The sequence below is a fragment of the Lissotriton helveticus genome, chromosome 3_2 (assembly GCF_964261635.1).
Source record: "Lissotriton helveticus chromosome 3_2, aLisHel1.1, whole genome shotgun sequence".
Classification (NCBI taxonomy): Eukaryota; Metazoa; Chordata; class Amphibia; order Caudata; family Salamandridae; genus Lissotriton; species Lissotriton helveticus.
In genome coordinates this window covers 47,652,203-47,669,506 of record NC_136062.1, presented here as the reverse complement: position 1 = coordinate 47,669,506, position 17,304 = coordinate 47,652,203, and the positions used below count along the sequence as shown (strand labels likewise).

General features: G+C 38.2%; 1 protein-coding gene across 2 annotated transcripts in view; it reads right to left on the bottom strand.

Moving 5' to 3' along the window:
- The window catches only part of FBN1 (fibrillin 1), a 713,526-nt gene that overhangs the window by 122,617 nt on the left and 573,605 nt on the right, over positions 1–17,304 (bottom strand). For both annotated transcript variants that reach the window (XM_078684805.1, XM_078684806.1), the window contains exons 32-34: positions 8,525–8,647; positions 6,562–6,684; positions 3,025–3,150 (exon numbers count right to left, since the gene is read on the bottom strand). In XM_078684805.1, coding sequence (XP_078540931.1) covers positions 3,025–3,150; positions 6,562–6,684; positions 8,525–8,647 — 372 coding nt within the window. The remainder of the gene's footprint in view (positions 1–3,024; positions 3,151–6,561; positions 6,685–8,524; positions 8,648–17,304) is intronic.

Below are 17,304 nucleotides of genomic sequence, written 5' to 3'. Positions count from 1 at the left end.
GGTTTTGGGGAGAACACCTTTATCCTGTCTGAAGGCAGGCTGGGTTTCCAAATGGTGAGTCGTTACCCAGCAACTCAAAACAACCAAAAATATACCTAAATATAAACCTAAAAGCTATACCAATACCATACATAGCCCAAGCCTATTTGTCACCATGCCCGAACAGCCTTAAGCTCATATTTTTCACATTGTTGCAGTTAGCTTTGAGATTTGCTCATAAAGACTGCCTGAGAGCTGAGTTTATTTCGGGCTGGAAAACAGAACAACATAATTTTTACCAGAGGTAGCACAGTTAAGGGACTGTGATAAAAGATTTACCATTAGTGCCAGTTGTACCCCTAATAGCAATCCATCATGATGATTTTACAATCAGGTGTCACTTTCACATGCAGCAACAGGTGCCTATAACAGCAGCAGTTGTTGCCAATTGCCGCTGGTGCTATTCATGCCACCCATTCCAAAATGTTGGCCTAGAGGTTCTGTCTATCTTCATGGTCTGCTCTACTATGTAAAAATACTATAGGTTGCCAATTTGGTTTGGGAGCTTGTAGGATCTGCTGAAGGCATAGATAGCATATAACGCCTAATGACATATCTAGAAGACTGAGAATACCCATGAATATCCTGAAGCAAGTTCAAGATGTACTAAAGGATGAAAAAGAAGTAATCTATCTGCATGAAATTACACCATTTGTTCAATAAAGAAAAGTACAACATACACAATAGGATCCAAGTAAGTTAGGTGATTATGTTTGTATGAAATCCACCTTTTGTGCATGGTTAGTCGGAATTTTTCACCTTTAGCTGGACCAGATATTTTTGCTGGCTTTAGAACTCTGTGCACTTTACCCCTTTTAACCAGTCAGGAAGTGCCTGTGCTTCACCTTTTAACATGGTTAAATTGGCATATTTCTAAATGGTATATTTTACCTACCTAAAAGTCCCTAGTATATCATACAAGTTGTACCCAGTGGCTAGAAGGTAGATGCCCCTAGGGGACTGCTGCTCCTACTGTGCTATCTACTTCAGTAGAAGTAAAAACATCGCTTCCAGCATAGCCTGACTGTAGGAGTGTAAAAACTGCAATTTGACCTGTCAAAATAAACCTTTTTATAAGTCACCCCTACATATCCTGTATAAGCCACTAGTCAGGGTGCATTGTATTTAAAAGGACGTTACATTTAATATTACCATGTATTTATAGTGCCTAACCCAAAAGCAATTTCTTTTTTACTTTGGCAGTCATAGCTGTACTTGGTAAAAAAAAACTGAATACAGATTACAATCTTAATACTGTATCTCAGTTAGGGGGCAAGCTAGGAAAATAATTAAACCACAATTTTTAATAGTTATTAAAAGTCCAATTCGGGGTGAAGTTGGAATTTTAACAATTATTCAGGAACAAGTTAACTGACGTTCCTGGAGCATATTTGCATTTGCCTCTCTCCGATAGGAATTAGCATTTGAATAGGTGTGAAAGAGGTGTAAAATGCCTCCTAGGAGCAAACAATAGCTGACCTGCGTGGGCAGAGATAACTCCTCCAAACATAACAGAATATGCATGGCTGTGAGCTTCCTTTTTGACTATGTCAATTCCTGCTTGAGTGTCAAACCTTGCTTGACAGGACTTCTGGGTTTATACATAAAACTGGGGGTACAATTGAAAGGAAGGCAAACAGGATTCCAAGACTACTCTTCTGTATACACAGTCTGGCCTCTGGACTTTGTCCTTCCAGACATTTGTCTCTAGGTCTATTGTGGGTATAAAGGCTGCTTAAAACTGGATTTTAGTGTTAGATGTGGGAGAACACAAGGATTACAATAGTACACCCGCCATACACACACCCAGCCCTCTGAGCCCAAGTTTTGAGTGGCCGAAGACTTCTCCCATTTTGAAAATGCCCAAAGTATGTAGGGTTGACTGTGGGAACTTTTACAGAGGTCTGTAAATGTTATCTATGGCCTGAGAAGAGCCCTGTAGGTCTGGGTCTGTTCCCTCTTCTACCCAGGATAAAGAAACAGACTCCAAGTGTCATAATGCTGACCTCTTGTGGAACCTGCAGGGATACAACAAAGTACAAGAGGCCTTTTCTGCATCTGCCCAGCTGACCAGTGGCGACTGGACCATGCTTTTGGCTTCTGCCTCTGTGAGTCTCTAAGTGCTTACCCTGATATCCAAGGGAGCATTCAAAGTGTACTCATTTGGTGGTTTGGGACGTAAAGGACTAAATCAGAAGATAACATCTTTGACCGGAACCCTGGGTGGTGTATCTGACCAACGCTCCATGAAATCCAGCCTCAGGTTGTACCTAGTACCCAGTCTATCGCAACCATTGACTATGATTGGCACATTGTGTTTTTTGGCGCTATTACTACTTAAAGCATTCAAAATTAATATCTCCAGTTGCCATTATTGGATTTTTGTCATTTTGTTGATTACATTTTACTTAGTTTTTTCTCATTTGGTTTGAAATTGTTATTGTTTGTCAGTTTGACTTTATTACTGTTTCGGTGCCGCATAAATAATTTATACTTGGCCCTAAGAGTAAGCCTGTCTGCTCTGTGCCATAAGTACCAGGTGGATGAGCTCAGGTTAATTTAGTGACTTTCAGGGTTCACCCTGACAAGGGCTGTGATTATTCCTTGAGATGGGTAGTCACACAACACAAATAATAATACAATCTAACAATGTTGAAATAGTTTCTATTATTACCCTGAATGGCCACTTCACTGCGTTAGAAAACAAGCATGCTTGCCAAATGTGTTGCTTTACACCCAATATTCGGATAGAGGAATGGCCATGCATGCCTGGATGATAGAACAGTACTATTTACTCTACTTTTGGGAGAAGACATAATTTGTTACACCACCCCTAAACTACTATGTCTTGAGGCAGTAATGTCTAAGCAAAATTGTTGATGAATGCAACCTACCACAGAAAGAAGAACACAAGGCTTCTACCTTTCAATCTGAATTAATACAATTGTATGGAAATGTATTTTGTGTGGGGAATGCGTACTTTACCTTGGCATGTTTTTCCATCAAGGTTTGGTAAAAATCCCATTTCACATTCGCATCGATATCCTCCAGGGATGTTAAGGCACAGCCCATTTTCACACAGATTTGGGTTTTCTGAACACTCGTCGACATCTGCAATTAGAAAATTTTACTTTTTACTGATCGTCCTATTTATTTCCAGTTTAACAATACGTCAAATAATAAATTTCAAGCAGAGAGATAGGGGAAAAGTTAAATGTCGACTTCTGAAATAAAGATGAGTAACTTATTTTTTTATATAGAAAAAGGTTAATGGAGTTTCATTCACATTGCTCAATATTCAAAAGTGGCACCAAGAAAAACACTGCCACTGCATCTGGGCGTTAGTCCTCAGCATTTATTCTTGGTATTTTTAAACCTCAGCATTTATTCTTGGTATTTTGAAACAAACAGAAAGCATTTGTGTCTCATACTGCTGAGCTGGAAGTCAAGACTGCGTCTTTCCTATTGCTTCCTAGTGGCATATAATTAAAATGGCAAAGATTACTTCAACTACCTTGAGTCTGACACAGATTAAATATTAATGAATTCTCTATATATTCCACAAATACTGCTCACACATGTTACGCCAAACACTTCTTCCACATCAACAAATGTCCAAATCATAAATTTGCACATTCCTCTTAAAGCAGCCCACGCTTACGCACATACTTCATGTACTGACATTTGAACAAAGATAAAATACCCCAATTTCTGATTCAGTCAGACAGAAATACTTATATTCCACACACTCCTTCTTTTAAACAGACCTTTTTGTTGTTGAATACTCATAATTCACGTGTATAGACTCAGTTCTTTTTTACACATGCACAATACCTCACCCACACATTCTAAAGAACTTTACTAGCAAACACACATGCTTGAACCCAGCTCCCTAACATCAATCTAGGAATGGGTTTCCTCCCACTGATGTTCCAGTCACCTGCATATGCACACTGATGCACACACACTCATGCATAAAACATGCACTCATGTTAATCAACTGCCTTTGCTTGAAATGTCTCATATGTCTTCGCTACATAAACCTACAATGTTCTTACAAATGCTGTAGCCAAAGACAATGCTCATAGGCATACATACATGGACACTTAATTCATGAAACAATTTGCATACTCTGTTCTTAATCTGCATTCTAAAGCACATGCTAGTTTACAAACTCGACACACAAACATACACTAGACTATTACTATCTATATATATATATATATATATGAATACTGGAATTATTATGTGATGGAACAGGGTTGAATGCTAACTACAACTGTATGTAAAACAATCACTCCTAAATTACAGAACTGTGAGAACAAAGGTTACGTTTCTTCACATTTTAGCATTGCAAGTGAGATTATTCTCATAAAACTACAATGTACACTATGAACATCTTATATTTAAAATCGGTTAGAATGGTACTAAAGTGCCTTATTTATGTTCCAGTTGTAATTGGGAAAGCCCACATTGAATATATGATACAGTTCTGAAGCACCAGTAAAGAGTTGGTGGAGGGGACTAGGGGATCAAAGGAGCTGCCAACATGACTTTACTTACTGTACATCCACAGTGTGTACTCCAGTTATCAGTAGCAAAGAATTTGACCTTCAAATTGACTGAAGCATTTTCCTGTGGTCTATGAAATGCAGTACTGATCTCAAAAGACAACATTTACTAATATCCAAAACAGGCTATAAATCTTGGTCATTGTGCATTAATTTACTGAAATAGGTTTATATTTTTCAATTTACCAATGATAAGAAATACCCAATCCAGCAATTTTCAGATCTCATATGTCATATATGCACTTCTATGACCCCCACATATGTGAGTAGTATGGCTAATTAAATTATGGAACATGTCTTTGACACTAGGAACTATGATAAGAACTATCGAGAGTAGACATGTGTTGTGCTCACTTACATGTGTATCAATAAGGTTAACATATCACTTTGGGGTGGACAACATACCCTCAAAGCCCATGGACAATGGATTTTCAGACTCTGAGCTGATGATGTGGAATTCTAATAACATGATGCTTGCAACGTGTTATAAAAGTTTGAACCATACATAGCAAAACACTGAGAAAGGTGTATAAAACATTTTTTGCCACACATTTTCCAATTCGGAGTTTGCTGCAACTAAAATACTTTTTGCAAAGTACAAAATCCATTTTAGGATTCGGGAGCTTTTTTCTGACTCCTAAAATGGTTTTAGAAATGGTTAAAGAATGGCTAGTTGAAAGGGGCGTTTTAAGCCTTACTTCCAAATAGCAATTCCTATGCATATTTATCAGTGGTTTAGAACCAAAATAGCGGTCATAAACCATTGCAAAGTTACCGACCCTCCAGTCGGCTTGGTAAGATACTCCCAAAACAGAAGTAGTCCTTTTGGGTCACCTTCCCCTTTGTGAATGTTAAAAAAACCGGGACCCCTGCCAACTCCCAAACAAACATTACAAAAAAATAATGTATTGAAAGGCAGGAGGCAATTATAAAAGAAATAGTGGTCTGTAGACCTCATCACAGCCCTGTGATGGCCTTCAATCAGTGTGAGTAGCAATTTGCAACCTGCTTCATTAATTTTAATGAGACAGGTCAGATTGCGATCCACTCCGAATCTAAATATTTCACTCAAGCTATTTGTACATAGATTGGTTTGGAAAATGATTTACTGTTCGCAAAAGTACTGATTATAAATTGAGATCAGTATTCTTCAAGCAATAAATTGTACATATGGGTCAGTGATTGATTTGTATCACGTTGATGAATCAGCAGAGAAACTGTAGCAGCAATTGTAAGTGGCCAAGCACAAATGGAATTAATATTTGTACATTTTTTACTTCACTACTCTTTGAAAACTGCTCACTGGCTAATGTGTGCTTGTATGACACTGAAAAGTGCATTAGGGTAGTTGTTGTAAAGCTAAGCAATACCAATGATTTAAAGTTAGTCTATGGTATCTGATATCTTCTAGAAGTTAAAAAATGTTTTAACTCGCTGTACAAACTGCTAGTTGTTTCCCAAATATTGATCCATTACAATGGAATGAATTGGCCCTTATTTAAAATGCTTATGGTAAAAATTTTAACATTTTGATCCATATTAATTTACTTATTATTATTGTTTTAAAAGAATATGACAATAATAATATTATGTGTTGTTTTAGCCTTTGATAAAGCAAGTACTGACAATTTAACGAGTTATTACTATGCTTTTGTTCTCCTTTGTAATCCTGAAAAAGATTACATCATTGAAGCAAAATAACCATTGAGACAGCAATTATAAATGCGTTTTATAATCCTTTGAGAATATTGCAGTAAGAAATATCAATTGATTATATAGCCGAGGTCCACCCTCTTCATTTTCTAAAAGTTTAAGACGTGAATATATCAACGTAGAATGACTGTGGCGATAAAATGTGCAGTTGTGTGGTGGATTACAAAGCTTCGCATCAGAAGAAACCAGGTGTTTGGGAAACAGCCACTACAGTTGGTATCACTGAATGAAAACTCACCAGTGCAAATGAGGCCATCTCCAGTGTATCCTTCCTTGCAAAGACATCGGTAAGATCCCATGGTATTCTTACATTCTGCATGCGTGCTGCACATATGTGTTCCATTGGAACATTCATCCAAATCTGGTAAGAACAGAAAAATATTGATTATTTTCGGTGACTTTGAGGGAATACATAGTAAGCTTAGTAAGCTACACTACCTTTTTTTACATATATTGTATTAGTCAAAATGATGGTACCAAATGTGTTTTTTTGATCATATATTTACTTTGGAGCCCATAGGTCTGGGTGCCAGTACTATTATTTAAATACATTGCCTTAGTACAATAGAAATCCTTCTCCGCTTATACCAAAAATGTGTTTGAAGCCTGCATTATGGCAGTATGTTCATCTAATCATTTTAGAAACATCTAACAAAGTACAAATGCTTAATAAAAATTGAGATCCATGTGTACTAAGCATTTCAACAGTTACAAACTCTCCTACTCGAAGACCACTAAAATGCTATTTCTTATGTGCTAATTCGGTTTTACAAGTCGGCAACAGCAGGCCCCCATCCCAGTGATGGCCTCCCATCATAGCTAGGAGCAATTTGTGGCCTTCCTCATTGATATTAAAGAGGCAATTTGTGACCACTATTTTGTGACCAGATATTCACACATCTAGTGCTATACTTGTTAATGTCATAATAGAATGCTTGGCCCAACACGAAAAAATAAAACCAGTATTACTGATGCATTTATATAGTACAGTAAAGGGCTGTTGTGAGGGCGGTATTAGCCTAAAATAAAGAATAGCCCTTAAATATAAGTTATGACTATAAATGTAGACTCTGAAGGGGGTTGGTCAGTGAGTATAAGGTCATGTGGAAGGTCATGGAAAAGAGTCCACAATGACTATTTATTTTCAAGGAAATATTGTACAAAAACGTTCATTCTACAATAACTACAATGTGGCGCATGAGTTAGAAATGACCAGTGGCTAAGGACATGGGCTACCCAGCTGACTCTTCCGTACCTAGCACTAAAAATACACGGCGAGCGTAAGTGAATTCAACTAGGGCAATACTCTTAAAATATGTCCGTAAATCATTACGGTGTATGCAGCACTGACATCAACTTGTGTGTTATCATGCTGAAAAGTGCTTTTTAAGTAATAGGTGGTTTAATACAAGATGCCTGATAAGTTTAATCCCTCGGGGTGGTATCGCCACACTCTGCTCAAGTCGTAATGGGCCCCTAAGCAATATTTCTTCCCTGATATGATGTTTAAAATATAATTTACTATAGTCTCATAAAGATAAATATCTTGAAACTATTACGTGCATAGGCTCCTTTAAAATAACCTGAAAAAATATTACATCTCATTGGACTGATTTGTAACTGTTTTACAGCTATATTTAACCTAGGTGGGCAAACAATTGACCTTAGTGGGCACAAATCCCAGAACCTGATTCACAAAATCACGGCATTTGAACATTTATGGCCTTAGAACGAATTTAGTATCAAGAATATTCCACCAGATTTTCTGGGGACAAGGCTGCTTCCAGTGTGGTATAGGAAGTTGCGAAGGCAGGAAAAACTCTGTCAACTTTGTATTTATTTCCATACATTCATACCCTCCATACATGCACACTCAAACATGCACGTTGGGGGGGAAATCGTTTTATAAACACCCCTATGTTTCACACAGGTAGCAGGAAGGGATTTTTATAATGCAGTAATATTTATCTGGTCCGATCTATTTCAATAGTCACGCTTTCAAACTAAAAGAGAAATATAGCAATTCATTTCCGCAGCAATTATTGTAGGCAGTCTACTCAAATCTCATTTAAATCAACTAAAATGTAGAGTCAATGGCAATGTTTCATAAGTGATGGCACGACCAACGTAGCCACTCTAAATATACATCACAAACTCTTAAATGACTTTATAGGCATCTCTAAAAGTTTCGTTGAACTTACCAGAACATTTTATGCCATCCCCAATCCAGCCAGGACCACAGTTGCATTTAAAGCTTCCTGCTGTGTTCGTACACACTGCATGTCTGTCGCAGTTATGTGCTCCAATTTCACACTCATTTATATCTGTGAAGCAAAGGAACGTGATAAGTATTGATAATGCCACACATGTTAACATGATTCAATATTAATCTTAATACAGTACAATTGTGTAATTGAACAGAATACCTTTACTAAAAAAACTCTATTAGTAATCGACATTTTGCACATTATTGTATGGATGTTCTCAGAAAAGCCTATGGACAAGAACTTGAAAATACAAATTTGGTTCAGCAAATTTTGAGTTTGCACATTTGGACGCATCAGTAGAGATAAAAGAAGGAGAAGGGCAAGGATCACATGCTATCAATGTTTGTAACTCTAATGAGTAGTCTTAATACCTAGAACTCTAAAAATAATTGGATATATCCTTGTCCGTACCAAAGAAATTATGCCCAATTGTGAAGAAAAGTGTGATCGTTATCCTAGGCCAAATCAGCCTAGAATCAGGCGTTTTGACATCTCCACAAATGTGTTCATTTCAGATTAAGAGATTTGGGTCTTTAAAAAAAAAGAGGGCATTACTGATTATGGTAGTGTTATTTTGTAGGGAATTTGAGAAAGTAACCATGTCATCGCACAATGTGATTTCTATGAGAGATTTGTGTGACTAAAGGCTGCTTATTCTTACAGAATAGTTGAACAGGATGAGCCTTATTTCAAGTCCTATGAGATATGGACTGGGGTTAAACATGAATATTTACCAAAACTTGATGATAACTAATGCATAAAGGAGAGAATTATAGGGGAAAACTTACGATAAAAGTAGCTTAAAGAAAGCACTAACGAGCTCTAGTAAATACTTTCTTAGCATATAACCTGTAAATCAGCAAAGATATTTTTCAGTTTATTGCCAAATCAATAACTATTTACACTACATGGGGTTGATGGACAAGATCTCAACCTGAAAGTATGTCCCTTTGAGTTGTAGGAAGCTTTTCTCCTCTGAATTGCACATATTTCTGAAATCACAATATTAAGTGATATACAGATTGCATTTAATATTCTGTTCAATCCCTCCATTTCATGGTAGGAACGCAGCCTCATTTAAGTACACACTGTCTGGAAATTACGTACTACTGGACGCAGGCGTAAAAGTGTTAACCAATCTTTTCGGTGACATGATTATCTCCTTGAATGAAAAAAGTATTTTCGTTTTTCTACTCAAGGTGGAAATTAATCAATGATTTCAATTAGCTAGATTAATTATGAGACAAAAGAGATGCCCCAGCTTGAAGTGAGGTATGCCTTGTATATTGCATGGAAAAGATAATGCGCAGTCTGGTTACGGCAAACAAGCTAATGTCCACCGGCCCAATTGATGAATGTTTGGTCCAGTATGAACGGTGCTATTGCAATTAATTGTATTTGATATGATGTTGTGAGCCATTCATTAACAGATTTGATCCATTTGTTATCCTCTTTTTTCTTTCTGAAATATACATTTTTGTAAACCTCCAAAATTATAGACTGAGCTAATTTTTCTGTGTCTGGCAGTCTTTCAGACTTTTGAAAATTCTTTCAGATTTTTGAAAATTCTTTCAGATTTTTGAAAATTCTTTCAGATTCAGAAACTTCATGGCCAAGGTTTGATATTTTTCGTGCAACGGAGAATGAGATCCACATTTGCTGTATTGCTCAGGAAGGGAAACAAAGCATAACACTATTGCTACAAAGTTTGGCCTACAGATTATGTCATTCCGTGGACTGCTTTAAAAACAGGCTACATTGTGCACCACACATCCTAACAGCATGATGCAAAGGTGAGTGTTTGCTATCCAGACCCTTTCATTACCAATTCCTATGCGCAGGCAAATTCAAAGGTTGCTATGAACTGGATGTGTGCTGTGTACGGCAAAACACATGTAACGTGATGCATTGGTTTCTGGGAGACATTAACACATTTTCCTTGTTTGCCCCTCCTGCAAGTAGGCGTTAGTTTTTAATTCAAAGCCCAGTCTCACTGTCATAGTAGATCGGACATTGCCTTAAATCTATCTGTGTTTTGTGCTGATCAGTCCCAGTAATTCTCCAGTTGAAGGAAAGCAGCCCAAAAACATTTTTGTTCTCTGAGAAGATCATCTTTTTAGCGCATGAAGCCTTAGTGAATTTAAGACATAGCGGTTACTATAAGTACTCCTGGGTATCTCGAGACTTCAAGGTGGTCTGCTGCATACTTGAAAGGTGAACTGAAGGGGGCTTAAAGACACCTTTCTGCACTGGTGTGCATTCACTTTGAACAAATACATATTTAAAAATTAGTTCTCTCTTCCAAATAGAACCCTTTCATATAAAGATGAAATGAGAAATCAGTCCAAAGGTGTTCTTACGTTGCAGTAATATGATTTCTTGCACCACTGGCTGTAGAGAAAAAGAACAGCCCCATAACAAAGAATATATGTCTACTTTGTTGCCAAAGAAAATGACCTTACATTTCCTAAATACTGAATTCTTTTTTACATCACATATTTTACTCTTACTTTTGCAATAAACAAATTTCATGAACGTATCTAGTTGACAAATGGCATGTTCACAGTTAGCTATTGGCATCTTTAAATCATGTCGAAGATTATTTGGCAACTACAAAAACTAAAATGTATTGTCATTTAACCTAAATTGCATTTTGTGGTCTATTGGTGTTGTGTTATCACTCTTCTTGTGACATCACTTAAATGTATACAAAATAAGGAATTCTGCAGTGTAGAGGATGTGATGGGAGTCTACACTTTTATCACCTGTCTTTATTCTGCTGCTTAATGAGCTAGTCCACTATTAATTAATGGCTTACTTTATGACAGACCAGTGCACACCCAGTGATTAGGAAGTGCAATGTCAGACAACTTATCACATTAACCAAAGTCAAGTGGTCTCTCCACTTTATCAATGTAGCAGCCACCAGCAGCAGCACGCTCTCAAAGACTGTCAAGCATTGCATCAACTCCCTACATTACCATCCAATCCCACACGTGACAGACAATTCCACCAGCTTCTTCTACAGAGAAAAAAACTGAAAATTCAACAACCTCAAGCATGCTTCTCCTCTTACACTTACACATCACTTCTGGATCCCACATTGTTCATCGTTCAAACTCCTGTTTTAAGCAGACTTTACACACATCAGTTTTCTCAAAGCTACATATGAAGAGGATATCTCCTCTATCATCAAAGCCCTCTCACCTCTGTTCAACATGGTCAATATCTCCCTTACTCAATGCATCTCAGAAACTCTCAAGACAGGAGAGATCTTATTACTCCTTAAGAAACCCCCACTAGACCCTCATGATTCACCAACTACTGGCCAATCACTTATCATCCGCGGCAGGAACATGAAAAATGCAGTCTACGTGCTACTCCAGGGATGCATCCCTGTCATTATTACCAATCCTACTTTAGGACATTCTGCAACATCGAAAGAACTACCTAAATATGAATGACACCCAATTGACCACAGATAAAGTAGATTTTTGCCTCATGATATTGCTGGAGCCGTACGCCACATTCGACTCGATCGACCATTCCACTTTCGTCCAAACCATGAATTCTCAAATGTAATTCAAGGGTGACATCCCCCACTAGTTCTCACTTCTACAACTAACCCAATCTCATTCACATGTGCTCCTCCAGATCCCAGTAGGTTCTCATTACTTATTAAGTACCCTAAGGATCTATCTTGCCTCCCCTAACTTTCAGCCTCTACATAGACCACCTTCAACCTCTAATCACCAATAACAGAATCAAATCCATCAATATGCTGATGACCCCCAACTCTACATAAAATTCTTCTCCACTCTAGACATCCAATGCCTCAAGCATGGCCTATTACTCATCCAGACCGTGATGCCCATTGTCTACCTGAAACCTAATGCCACAGTAACCTAATTCCTTCTATTTTCAAATAATAAGGAAGAACAAGTAGCCCAAACCAGGCTTAAGTACATGAAACTGGATGGATTTAATATCTAATTTCAACTAACAAGCCACTCGGATTCACTCTTGACACATAATCCTCCTCAAGGATTAAACCACCAAGAAAACCAAGATGGCCTTGTACCAGTTCTCTGTACTATCAAAAATAAAGCAGTTTCTCCCACCAAGCCACCTCAGAACTTCCATGCATGCCCTTGTACTCTTGAATCTTGATGATGGTTATTTCATACTCAACGGCCACTCAGACTCCACACTGGAACTCCTTTAGGGCATCCTACATACACAACTCATCAAGAGCCTGAAGAAATATGATATCAACCTCACACATTTTTGTTCCATTGGCTCCATTGCCAGCCCATACAATCCTCATGTCCAGCTGCATTATCTACAGAGATATGATGCCAAGCATCCTCACCTACCTTCCTGATTAAACCATCATCTCCGGTGGCTCTCAACACAACCTCAGCTATGACACCATCAGACTACCGACAAAGTAGTGCAAGAAAGAAATAACTAGGAAGCAGGCCGTCCCCCTGTGTGCACTCAGGATCTGAGGCAACATCCCCATATTCATCAGAAGAACCCTACCACTTTTCAATTTAGAAAAAGACGGAAGACACACCTCTTCATAGAATACTAAACATATCACAGTAAATAGGTGGCCTCCCCTCTCAGACCCCAGCACCCTTCCTAGATTCTCTCTCTTATTTGTACAGCAGAGTATAGTGCCCCCACTGCATTTTGGCTAGTTTTTAGCTATGCAAATAGCACATATGGGCAAGTGTTCATACATGTGCCAAAGAAGGTCAAAAACAGAATCAGTTTTTACCCAGTTAAAGTCAAACCCTAAGTGCGTGCACCTGAGGTGAGAGAGAAAACCCCCCAATAAATGTGCAGTTCATAGTCACTTCAAGCAGTTTTTTCTTGTGGACAATGCAAGGACTAATTTGCCAAAAGTTGCTTTGTTGGTCCTGGGTGCAGGTGTAATAAACATGCAGAGGAAGATGCTGTTTGTTGAAAATGAGTAGGTAGTACTCCACAAAGCCTATCCCCAAGTACACCAATTACTTTTGAAAAATATAGCAGTGGATGAATTGATGTATGTGTATGAAATTTACCTTAGGAGGACAGTCACCAGGACAGTGTTCCATTGCATCCAATTTAAACTTAGTTCCTTTGTTAAGCCATGTGAGAAATCTGCTTTGCAATCAATTTGGGAAAACCAGGCATCAATTCAGTTATTTGCAACATTAATACACCTGAGCACATCTCTTCCTGAGACATTATTGGAGATCCACAAGTTCTTACATAATGTTAGATTGATTTGTGCACATTTTTTAACAAACTAGACTGCTCAAACTAGATATCATTAGGTATTCAAGTAAGGCATTCGGACAAGAGCAAGAATCAATAGTGGAAGTTATCTCAGGAAAGGGGACTAAAGAGAGCAGTGTAGAGTTACAAAAGTGTAGATAGATGAGTTACAATAAAGTCAGTGGAGTCAGTCATGTTCAATTAAATGTGGTGGAGCATGAAGGTGGTAGAATGGAGCAATACAGCAGCTATAAGGAGTGATGAGCATAAAGTGTGGAAGTATTAAAAGAAATAAGGTGTATTGTTTCTAAATAATTTAATTAGTAAATAAGAAACTCTCTGATTTATGCCAAATCCCTTAGTGGTCAAAATATTCCATAAAGGCAATCCATTTAAAAGTATGGATGGCGTGTAGTTAATAAGATCTGTGGATAACAGCATAACTACATAAGAGGAGATTGTGTTCTTACTCCATATATTTTTAGGACCATGCTTAAATCTTGATCAATCAAGCAAACAGCAGATTTATAGATCGTTTTGTGTCACCCGTGGAGGTATCCAGGTACTTGATTGCTAAGCAAGTGGTTCAACTACGGCCCATAAGGTGTGTTGCCAGATAGTACCCTTGCTACTTGCCACACTAAATTATATACTGTTTCCAAGTATCTCCTTTTTTCAATGGGTTGCCTTGCAAAAATCATATTATAAAGATTGAGTTCCTAACAAATCCCATCTTTTGGATAATGCTAAGCTTTAAAAACGAAGAGCCTAATTCAAATGTATTTTCAGACTTAAATAATCCGAACTGTGGAATGCTTATATTAACCAGCCCTATTCTCATACAGAAAATTCAGCGGAGGTCCAGTGTGGTACATCTAATAATCATAGATAACACTGATCACTAGTTTATCGGAGAGTTAATAGGAATACTCAGTCATGCAGATGGAATGCAAAAATCTCCAGCAGGAGGAGGCAGAGGGATGTAGCCAAAGATAGTTCCACAAGGCCGGATAGCCCATTGGCAAAGGATCTCAAAAAAGGATCTGCTGCTGTGGAGAAGAACATAGTGGGAGAAGCTAATAATTCAATTCAAGCAGCGATGCACCTCGGGCGGATAGGCAAGAAGGTTGGTCCTAGTCTCTGTTTTCTCAGAGCAGTTTCTAGCCAAAGATACCTGCGACAGTTGAAGATCCATTCTTTGTACCCAGGCAGAAGGTGGCAGAGTTGCAGGACAAGCAGGACAACAATCCAACAGGGTAGCAGTCTTTCAGAGTAGCGGTCTAGCAGTACAGTGTGACAGTCATTTCAGCAACACAGCAGTCCTTCTTCCTGGCAGAGTATCCACAGTTACAGAAGTATACTGAAGAGTTGGTATTTGACAAGATGAGGCGCCCTACTGAAGGACAGGGCAAAAATTGCATTTCTACATCCCAGCCAGGACAATCCTACAGTTAAATGAGTAGGTGGTGAGTGGTGGGGGTAAATGCAAGTAACAGACGTGGTGATTTCTTGTTGCCATACTGCCTGGATCATAAAGAGGTCACAGTGGTGGGGTACTTCTAACTACGCCAACGGATTACAGTACATAGCACCGGGTTGCAGGCTCACCGGCCCCTCCTGCACAAACTACACCGGGGATAGAGGTCGGGCTGTGGGGGCCATGATTTGTACTATACACAGCATTGGTCAATTTTTGTTGTAAAATTAAAGCCCAAAATACTTTTAGAAAGGTGAAATGGTTCATTTAGAGTGAACACAGTCTTGGACATAAAGCATGGCATTGCATCTGCTCATACATTTTAGAGCTAAAGAAAGTTTGGATTACAGAGATAAATGTTAACATTTTAAATCCCTTTGGGTGTTTCTTTCTCATTTGTACTCTCTGCTGGCTTTTCTCGGGAGTCCTATTCTGATCTTTTGTTCTCCTATGTATAAACAAATCTTAATTTTTCCAAGAACTTTAACACATCTTAATGGAAAAAATGGCCAATTAGTAACTTGCCCTTTCCGTGTTAAGTATGCCACATCTCTGAGCACAAGGCTGTTACTAAGGGAGATTCGTAACTGTCCTGGAATGTGATACACTTTACAATTGAGGTGGTTCTATTTTTTACCAAATAAAGCAACATTTCTTGTGCCTATGACCAGTGTCACTCCTTTTCAGAATTCTGAAATTTTGGGCTAGTAAGTGCTAGGTGGATGTATTCATAATTTTATATATATCACTCCATCCACCAGTAAATGGCACCCAGGTACATGAAGCCACTGTCTGAAAACCACAGAGTTCTTCATTGAGAAAGTTGATTTTATATTTATACTCTCAGCTCATTCTATTGCCTTTTGTGTATGAGTCTGCCTTCCAGGAAGGGCTACACTAAGAATGCAGACGGGACTATTTTCCATCCGAATAGCACACTCAGTGATCAATTATTATGTTTGTCAAACTCTACTATGTTTATTGGGTGACTTATTTGGCTCTACTACAAGATGAATGAATCAAACAATTCATTCATATCTTTGAAGCGCCAAATTTGCCTAGCAATACTTGAGTTGCAATAATATTATGTAACTCGTATGGAGTTATTGATGAATTAAAAGTAGGAAGGGAAATACAGCAAATGGGCTATTTAGCACACAAGGCACGCCTAGCAATATTTCACTGTGTTATTCAAAACCAGTAGAAGCACAGAAATATGATATTCCTTGTCGGAGCTATGTATTATGTCAAGTGTAACATTCCTTCAGTTTAAGACCATGTAAGTTAGTCCAGGAGCTACATAAGATTTCCTATACTAAAGTATTGCCCAAAGCAACTTGTGTTATTATTAGATATTAAGGATTCTCTGGGGATTTTTTCTGGAGTGTTGACATTCCTAGATCTTTCTGCAGATATCATCTGGTGCTTGTGATGCAGTCCAGGCAAAAGAAGACAGAGTAGAGGCAAAATAAGTATTTGTTCAATGGGATAAGGCTCACCAGCATGTCTCGCTTCAATGCAACATGAACGCAAGTGCATTCAGAGGCCATGATGGTTTTTCCACTTGCACTCTGAGACTCATTCCAAGTGTAATTTTCAGAATGGGAGGCTCTTTCATTATTGTGAATGGGACTCCCGGAGAACAGATGGTTCTGTCCTTCAACGCAAAGACTTTGCTCCATAGACTGTGTGACCATAGCTGAGTGCCTCTCTGTGCAAGACCTCACCACATAATCATGTTAGACACATGCAATGCCGCCGGCACACTAATATTTTTTTTCCAATTTATTTTATCCAATAGATGACTACCTTATTGATCTGATGGTTTTCATGCGTTTGCTATTCAGATCCTGTATCTAAAAACGTTTTGCTGTTTTTTGATCTTATATAGCAGGTATTTTATCATTGTATTTTCCCGCTATTTGCATTTTGTAATTGTGTTAAATGAAGCATTGTTTTGGGAGGC